Source organism: Vollenhovia emeryi, unplaced genomic scaffold (assembly GCF_000949405.1).
Source record: "Vollenhovia emeryi isolate VEMERY1.0 unplaced genomic scaffold, V.emery_V1.0 DF939284.1, whole genome shotgun sequence".
In the NCBI taxonomy this organism is placed as follows: domain Eukaryota; kingdom Metazoa; phylum Arthropoda; class Insecta; order Hymenoptera; family Formicidae; genus Vollenhovia; species Vollenhovia emeryi.
In genome coordinates, this window is record NW_011967082.1 from 134,672 (window position 1) to 144,268 (window position 9,597).

At 40.6% G+C, this 9,597-nt stretch overlaps 1 protein-coding gene across 1 annotated transcript; it reads right to left on the reverse strand.

Moving 5' to 3' along the window:
• Window positions 1–4,870: 4,870 nt before the first annotated feature.
• LOC105559226 (protein ERGIC-53) lies at window positions 4,871–8,924 on the reverse strand. Its single transcript, XM_012007353.1, has 10 exons — window positions 8,716–8,924; window positions 7,925–7,981; window positions 7,494–7,764; window positions 7,308–7,407; window positions 7,125–7,236; window positions 6,871–7,042; window positions 6,607–6,797; window positions 6,333–6,526; window positions 6,066–6,247; window positions 4,871–5,983 (listed from the first exon to the last, which is right to left on the reverse strand). The coding sequence occupies exons 1-10, from the start codon at window positions 8,882–8,884 to the stop codon at window positions 5,947–5,949; spliced, it is 1,485 nt and encodes a 494-aa protein (XP_011862743.1). The 5' UTR covers window positions 8,885–8,924; the 3' UTR covers window positions 4,871–5,946.
• Between the last annotated feature and the right edge of the window lie 673 nt (window positions 8,925–9,597).

The following is a 9,597-nucleotide window of genomic DNA, read 5'->3' on the forward strand; positions in this document are numbered from 1 at the left end:
TTTACGTGATTCTCGAACACGATACGCCGTCTGTAGACATTGAAAACGTGGACATGAACTACGTAGCCAATGTCCACGTTTGGACTAAGCGGATAGCGCAGATGCGCACGTTTTGGTTGTGTTCCGTGCTATATGCATGAAATGCCGATAAAAACTGAGTTATTGATTTTTCTTTATGTGAGCGAACAAACCAAATTGTAGAAGTTCTCCACCACCCCCGCCGAATCTTTCTCGGCGGTCTTCTTTATTTTGCAATAATTGTTTTTACATTTTGATCTTTTATTTGTTTAAACATGCAATACGCGTACAATAATACCTAACTCTTACCATGTAAAACTGCCTGATGCCTTTCCCGGGCCTCTTCCTCCACTTAAGCCTCCGCTACAATGATTCTCGGTTCTGTCTACAATACATGGTCGTAGTCGTAAGAATAATCGACTGCGATTGGTCAATTCTTAGTCCCAGTCTACAATAGAGATTTAAGCCCTAAGCCTTAAGAAATTGACTAATCACAATCGCGTATTCTACTCGTACTTGACCGTGATTGGTCAATTTCTTAAAGCATAGGGCTTAAATCATCTATTGTAGACTGGGACTTATCGAGCGACTACGACTACGACCATTGAGACCTGACAGTAAAGCCTCGTCTACATAGAAGTCGTAAAGTCGTAGTCGTAAAAATAGTCGACTGCGATTGGTCAATTCAGTCAGACACATAAGAATTGACTGGAATTGACCAATCATAGTCGACTATTCTTACAACTACGACTTTATGACTTCTATGTAGACGAGGCTTTACTGTCAGGTCTCCTCCGGCACACTCGCCAAAACACGAAAATTGTTCGCGCGATTTGGCACTAAACGGCACTCCCGTACACGACGAAAATGAAAACTTTATGTTATACGCGCACTATTATACGTATGTACATATAATTGTTGGAGAGATTATTTCTTGGCAAGCGATCGATACAGTATAATTCTTCGCAGAGAGCGATCGCGATTTCTCCCCGTACTTGTCGCGAACGCGTATCGAGAAAGAATAATACGATATGCGGAACGGCGCGGGCATTAACACCATAGAGCTATTACAGATAGAGGGAAGTAGGTATGGGACGACGTGTAAGCGCATGCGATAGTGGGATAAAAAGAGAACGTTGCAATAGAGGCCGGTGTGTCACTGTCTAACAGTCACGCGCATGCGCGTAACGTGTGCGCTTGTAGGCAGAGTGTGTCTCTTTCTTTCTTATAAAAGCATGTGGAAAGAGAAAGATACACTCTGAACTAGTGCAGTTAGGCGCACGCAGTACCTAATACGCATGCGCTATGAGACAATGACACACCGGCCTCTATTGCAGCGTTCTCTTTCTACGGCTATATCGCGTCCTTCGTTGACTCCCTCCCTCTATCTGTAATAGCTCTATGATTAACACAGACTCGTTCAATTGTCGCCACGCGAATAACCCTGCGTACAACGACGTGACTTTGGTAAACAAGTCGGTCGCCGAGCCCCGGTTCCGAGAAATGACGTAGCGGCATTGATCGAGCAGCGTAAACAATTCGGCCGCCGAGCGTTTTTTGTTTACATTCCACGAAATGACGTGCGCGGCGAACACCTCGGTCAAAAACGGTCTATGTCTATGGTCTATTATACCGAATTAGTTGGCGCGAGTCAGTCGAGCGAGGCGGGTGTTCCGCGTGTTTTCGCATCGCTCCTCGTAACGCGATTATTGTCTACGAGAATCTCGATCATCTACGCAACGCGATCGTCGCGTACGTGAGTTATTAACATCTTGTTTATTGTGTGCGTGTTTTGTGAGTGATTATTAACGTGAGTTTTATTAACATCCATCGCGTTTGAGGAATTGTCGCGATCCGTGATCATATCGGTGATTTCTACGGTGATTTATCGAGACGAGTGTCACGCGTAATTTGAAGAGAAAATGCGATAAGGGAATTACGTATACAGTTTTCATTATCGTCACGTTCGGGAGTGCCGTTTCGTGTCAAATCGTGCGAACGATTTTTGTGTTTTCGCGAGTGTGCCGGAGGAGACCTGACAATGAGTGGATGAGGAGGCCCGGGAAAGGCATCGCAGGCACCGGCGGAGCAACTTTACGGTAAATGTTATTTTTCATTTTGTGTAAGACCCAGATAACAATTCTTGCGCGCAAATTTTGCTTGTCTTATATATGCGTGCAAATTTGTATGAGATTTGCCTGAGTTTTGTCCGTAAGATATGTTTAGTCTGCGCTTTTGCACGCAAGTGGCTAGCTCATGTATAATTTTGCGCGCAAATATCTGTCAACTCACGTACAAAAATGGCTCAACGACGCAAGCAAAATTCTATCCAAGTGCGTCGTCATAGTGCCAGATGTTTGCGCGCCAAATGTTTTCTGGGAATTAAGTAATCTTTCTTTCAGTTTATTTCTTAGTCGTTTTACTTATATTTTGTAATATTAGTTTTTACATTGAACACTGCTTTAACGAATTCTATATTTGTTACAGAATCAGCGTAGCTCACTCCGCTGCTGCGCGTCGAGTGGTAAGTCAGAAACTTTTTGATCATTGAGGCAACGAATCTACATTTCGTAGATTGTATTGTAGATCGTAGATTAGTATATCTCGTAGATCCGTTGCCTAAAGTGGATAGATTTTACAACATAATTTCGTAGTTATTTAAATATATTTCATCTACCGAAAGAGTGATCGCGATTTTCGCTGTGGAGGGTCGGATGCCCCGTTGCAGCACATCACATATTTTCATGGAAAATATGACGAATATTATTGAAGTATTCGTCGAACTAATCTCTTGTATAGTCTATCCATTTTCTATTAACAAATTTATGTATAAAATAATATGACGTGAGATCCTAATATTTTATCGAGAATGCTGAAACTTAATATTATTTTCATACATTATTTGAGATTATTAATTAACTGAAATATTTAATTGTCGGTCTATTTATCGTACGGATAGTCTCTTTTCTCTGGGTCTCACGTAATTTATTTTGTATGCGTATCTTGCATGAATACATGCGTAGTTGCACGCATCTTCATATTTTCGCGGTCGGTCTTCGCGATCAGTGTTTCAAAAATTTTTCAAGAAATTATTAATTGTTTAATTTCATTCGAATTATAAATTTTAATTTGTCGCGGAATGAAATAAATATAACGCGAAGTAAATTGTTTTTTCTATATACATATGTATATGTATACTTGAATTTTGAATTTAAACATTGAGTCACGAAGAGAGTCATTATCTATTCTCGAATAAATAACGGAAGTAAAAATCGATTTGATTAGTTTTATACGGCACAATTTTTAAATTAATTTTCTTCTTTAATTAACTTCTCGTGGCCGTGCATGTCGATACGATCGATGCTCGCATACAGTTCGAACCGTACGAAATATCTGTCGGTGACGAGAATAAACCGACTATGGAAGGAGTTTTCTTTCGTCCTGATCTCTGGTCAAAATGACCAGACTGTATGGCCAGGAGCAACGAAAGGTATGTCCAATCTGGCCCAACGATGGAGTATGTACATAAGCTAATGTACGAAATAAGTTGATTTCTTCTTACTTGTCAAAATTCGGGTGGGTTATATTCTTATCTTCTTTACATATTCTCGTATATGTACGAGATTAAAAAGACCCCTATTAAATCCTAGTTGCGCGCGTATAATCCCAAATTGGATCTCTTATAAATCGCGTCGCGATTTTAAAGGACTTGTAAGTTTATTAACAAAAAGTTGAAACGCGGATAGGAAAATGAATAGAACTAGCGGAATACGGGTAGGTAGGGATTCAGGTAGGCAGGGATAGGAGAATATAACTCGATAATTAAAAAGATAAATAAAATTATAACTACAACATATTACCATTAAATAGAATTATATTTGCAATTATTTTTAATAAAATACTTTTAATAAAACATATTTATTATAAAATATACTTGGAAAAAACTACGAGTTAATATATTTTTAATAAAATGTATTAATTACACTAAAGTAATTATTAGAAACGTTACATTGCAATTTTTTGTATTTTTTTAAACTTTACACATTAGTTGTAGAAATTCGAAAAATGTAATATTGAATATGCAATCGGATGCATATAATAAGACGAAAGTTTTTTAAAATTGTTGTAGATTTGATTTACTTTAATAAATACAGTCGGGATATTTTTTATCCCAAACATGCAAGACGTATATATTTTATATTTCATGTTATTGTATGCATACCAAATATTTCATATGCAATATCGAGAGAAATATTGTATTGTACAGATATTATATTTTTAATTTTATAAGGTAATTATTGTATGCATATTAATGTTTAAAAAAAATTAATGACAAGAATATAAAAACACAATTATTGCAAAGAAACGAGGACCGCCGAGAAGAATTCGGCGGGGGTTGTGGAGAACTTCTACAATTTGGTCTGTTCGCTCACATAACGATAAATTAATAACTGTTTTAATCGATTCATGCACACAGTACGGAACACAACCAAAACGTGTACATCTGCGTTATCCGCTTATTGTTAGCCCAAACGTGGACATTGACTACGTAGTTCATGTCCATGTTTTCAATGTCCACGTATCGTGTTCGAGGATCATGTAAAACTGGACCATGACAGCCATGTATTTCGAGATGTATCGATAGTAATACGCATTTAAAATCGACGACAGAATAATTGCGCATGCGTCGCCACGAGAGATCCGCGCAAAATATGATCCTCGTAGTTTTTAAATCACTACGGAACGTTGCATTATAATGAATCAAAGAGCATTTAAATAAAGAATTGTGGCATAAGATCGGATTGAATCTGTATAAGAGCAGAAAAATTCACGTAACATTAACTAATCCGTGTTTCTCTCGGTTTCCACCCTCTTTGTATTTTTTTGTCAGATATATTTTCTCGTATGACTACAATATTCAATAAACTTTTACAAATGCAATGATGCGGGGAAATAATGAACTTCGAAATCTTTCCACCTCGCTCCCGTTCGCTATCGCAGCTCTACATGCACTTTACACACGTACACACATTCTACTGGGAGTCTTTTATCGTGTTCCAAAAAACGCTATCTCACTGCACACAATCATGTTTACACAACAGGATAGGCTGTAGTACACAAACGCACGTTACTCCGAACTACAGTAGTCTCCAATGGAATGCTGAGTGACATTGAAAATCGTCACTATTACATAACGGTTGTAAGACGCATCATGTGATAATTATCTCTTCGTGCGCCAACGCCGCAGTTCACAGCGGAATGCCGACGACCTCGATGCGTGACGAAAGAGTGACAATTCTTACGAATAAAGTAATTGTATATTCATGTACTAAATGCGTGATACAAAATATCATACAAAAATTTACACGGAAAGCCGCATTGCCGTTGCAATTATCACTAATACAACGATCGTAAATGGAAAAATTCACAAAAAAAACGTGTGCGTAACGATAAATATGTTTGCGACGACTGACGAGTAAAAAACTATATATTATACATATAACGATACATGAAAAAAGATCGTGAGACATCTTTAATAACTCCCAATTCCAGGTCAACTAATCCGTGAGTAAACTTTAACTTAAATCATCGTCTAAACCTCACGCTCACGTTTTGTCAATATACGACAACTGTAACATAGATTGCGCAACGTAATACACAATGTACCGTGATGGAGATGGCTGCCGGATTTGGATATTTAAAACATTATTTAAAATGAGCGAGTTATTTCGCTGAGAGATGTCCTTGTGTCATCGTGAGGCGATATCCGACGGATGCTTTCACGTCGATCTATCAGACCAAGGATTTATTATACAAATGTCGAGAGACACGTATACCTCGCGGATACGAATAACGAGTAATAAAAATATCGAATTAGAATACAAACGAGAATGCATTGTATAAATTCGTCGATGTAAGCGACGTACATCAGTAGAGTTTCTTCATCTGTGCCTCCTTATTGTCTCTGTAGAGTAGAAAAAACAAACTTGGCATTACGTATCTTTCTTGTTGTGCGTGAACGATTACCGACTACTGCGTATAATTACCGATAAAAACTGTACACCAATAGTATTAGCATCTGCACCACGATGAATAGCAAGAATATGCCAGTTGTTAAACAATTAGGACAATCTGTGTTTCCTGTGATCTTCATATCCTTCTTTAACGTGTTAAGTCCATCTCGCATCTCCGTCATAAACGACTGATAATCGTAACCCATCGGCTGCACCTACAAGATTTTATTTATCGATGTCAGAAAAGTTTTGCGAAAACTGACTCTCGCTCTTACAGATCGCACACGAAATGATATAAACCTGTGCAGTTGGAGCGCGCGCTTGATTGTTAAGAATTGATTCCGTCTTGGAATGAACATCTCCAACGAAGGATTTAATTTCCCTGGCCATATTTAATATGATATTTTGATTACTCAGCACAGCGTCGACTTCTTGCCGACGTATAGTGTCGATCAGCACCGGCTGTTGCCCTGGCTGACCCGCAACTTGTACACCTAATCGTGCATTCAGATTGAATTGAAAGATATATAGTGTCGCTTCGATGTAAATGATAATACCGTAACGAGCAATTTACCTCCTTGTCCGATCTGAGATATTAAACCCAAGGTTCTCTCTTGTCTTCCAATAACCTCATCTAATTTTTTGTGAAGTTCACGCAATCCCTCAAACATCTGACTTTGCCCAGTAAATATCTGTCGTAATTCCCTTTGATTCTCCGATTCATAGTATTCTTCAAATTCTTTCTGCTGAAGCTCTGGATGCTCCCTGTCAGAACAACGTACCGATATTGAGGCTTGTATCGAAAAAGTACTGTGAAGACGCATTGCATCTTTCTTACTTGCGATATTCCTCTTTTTGTTCATCGAGCTTCTTTTGGTAGTCTAAGTATTCCTGCTGTAGTTTGGCTTGTTCCTCTGTAGGAACTTTACTCCCATCCACTGGTAGCTGTCCGGGAGGATACAGAGAGGTAGTAAGGAAATATAAGATGTCATGGTCATCAGCCAGGCCACCTGAGTAGTCAGGAATGCATAAAAACGCACGGTAAAAATTATGCCTGTGATGCACACCAATGTATAACATTTACGTGCATACCGGTAGCAGCGGAAATTCCAAAATATCCATGTTTCGGTAACACAACGTTGTCAACTCGGAAGCAGATATCGTAATCTTGCTCGTTGTTCGTCATACCGTTATGGAACAGCAGCTTGAACGGGACAGGCCAATCAATAGAGATGTCGAGATAAAGGCTACTAGACAATTCCCCAGTATACTCACGGTTAAGGTATTCATGTAATACTCTATCCGCGCTCGCGTGGCAAAAGGTTTGTTGCGGAAGTCACGCAAACAGCCCGCCAATTGCTGCGTAGAGCCGTCACTATTTCAGAACGAGGGAAAACAAACGAATTATATACTGATTCAAACGCGCAAGTCACACGCGAATTGTTAAGCAACGTGATTTACTTCACATGATCGAAGACCTTTGTGCCGTCATTGACAACCGCCATGATGTACGGATTATTGTGCTTATTGTCGTTATCGAACGAGTCGAACATGACTCCCAGGCCCGTCCAAAGATCCGAGCTGCCGAAAACCGTGCCGTTGTAGGATCCTTTGCTGTTCGTGTACCAGAATGCCAAACCATCCGCCCCTATCCTTCCACGTCCGCTTATTCGGAATACTAATTCTACCTCCCACCAGTCGAAACTCGTTGGCTGTTTCACCCATATTGCACCTAAAACGATATTTTCGCACAACTCTCGTAAGATTAACTTAACAATGCAACATGAAAATTCAATAGTTTACACGCTCCAAACTTCCTTGCAAAAATTATTTTCAAATTTACTCCTGAGACAAGTTTTCAGTACCAACATATGTGTAATATTTGTACAAACCTTTTTGACTTCTAAGCGACGGTGCTACTCTAACATTTTCTGAACTAGCAATGGCATCTGCAATTTAAAACGTAAATGCATGTTTTTAAAAGAAGGTGCATAAATTACATCGATACTCTAATCAAATATATTTGAAATCATACGGGAGGGAATATTAAGACTGTTACTTCGGCAAGAGACAAGTAAAACATATGTTTAATTAAAGTCAACATAAAACAGCATTGCTACTGAATATTTCTTTGGAAAGTATCTTCGCCAGATACTTTCATACGAAAGAGAATCTTTTTCCATACTCCAATCACGCTTCTCTATTATTTTCCTCAAATAAATATGTTTCTCTCACTCTACAATGTCCATTATCGCGTCCTAAACTATTATTACAAAAATAATCACTAGACATTAACGGCAATTCTCGGGAACCTCCAATTATAACGCATCGGTTACAAGATTGTCGGTTTCGCACGCGGTAATCCGGTCGGCGTTCGTTACGTTGCTCCAGCAGCGTGTAGCGTGCGAGAAACGTGTACACACGTCATCAGTGTTTTGATCGCGCTGGAGACGGTGCGGCGCTGTGGGAGATTACGTGGCGGCGTCGCCGGGACGGAGACCGGGACGGTGCACGCCGTGGGACGCGAGGAAACCGCGGGCTCTCCCGCCGCGTCAACGAGATCGGCGTCGCCGGGGTAACATACGGAAGGCGGCCGCGGAGGCGCGCGATGTCGGCGCGCGACAGGTGTCGCGGTTTAGGTTAGATACGTCCATCCCTTACGGGGGGGGACCCGGGTACTCACTTCCGCCGTACTCCCAGAACGGTACGCTACCGTCCTTCTGCGCGAGGTACGGTGGCTTGAACGAGTACTTGTACTCGAATTTCCGATGCGGCGCCTCGCCGCGGCACGACGACACGCCGCACGACACGAGAAAAACGAGGAGCCACCTCACCTCGGCGGCCATCTTCATTTCGACTGACCGACGGACCGGACCGGGGTCTCGGTCGGAGCCGCCGCGCGCCGTCGAGTTGTTGCCCGCGCGCGAACCCGCGCCGCACGTGCGCCCCGTCGGCGATCGGCCATTGGCGCAATTTCGGCCGCGCGCGATTGGTCCGCGGTCAGTGACGTGTCAGCTTCGTGGCGCGACAGGGTGGTCGAGTCTGGAGATTTTGTTTCCCCCCCAAACTTGGGGCTTTCTTCGTTTTCAGTAGGGATTTTGTTTTTTGGGGATGAGCTCTGTGGGTAAAATCGGAGACTACGTTTCCACCGAGGGTCAAGCCTATCACACAATGCCAGCCTGCCAGGCAATAGGAATAGGGAATAGAAATTTTGACGCGTTGGATTCGTCGGAAATTTTCTTCCAACCAATCCAGCGCGTCAGAAATTCTATTCCCTGTTCCTAGAGCTACTAGATAAAGGGGAGCTGACTCGTCCGCCATCTTGGAGCCCAAACGTTTGACTTTAACAAATGCATTTCGGCACAAGATATGAATTTCTTGTTCTAAATTTATTGTTAATAAAATCCAAATTACGTTTTTGTTTTTGGAAAGCTATATTTTTAATTAATTATTAAAGCTATATTATTAATTTAATTTGTAAATAAATAAAAATATAGCTTTCCAAAAACAAAGACGTAATTTGAATTTTATTAACAATTAATTTAGAACAAGAAATTCATATCTT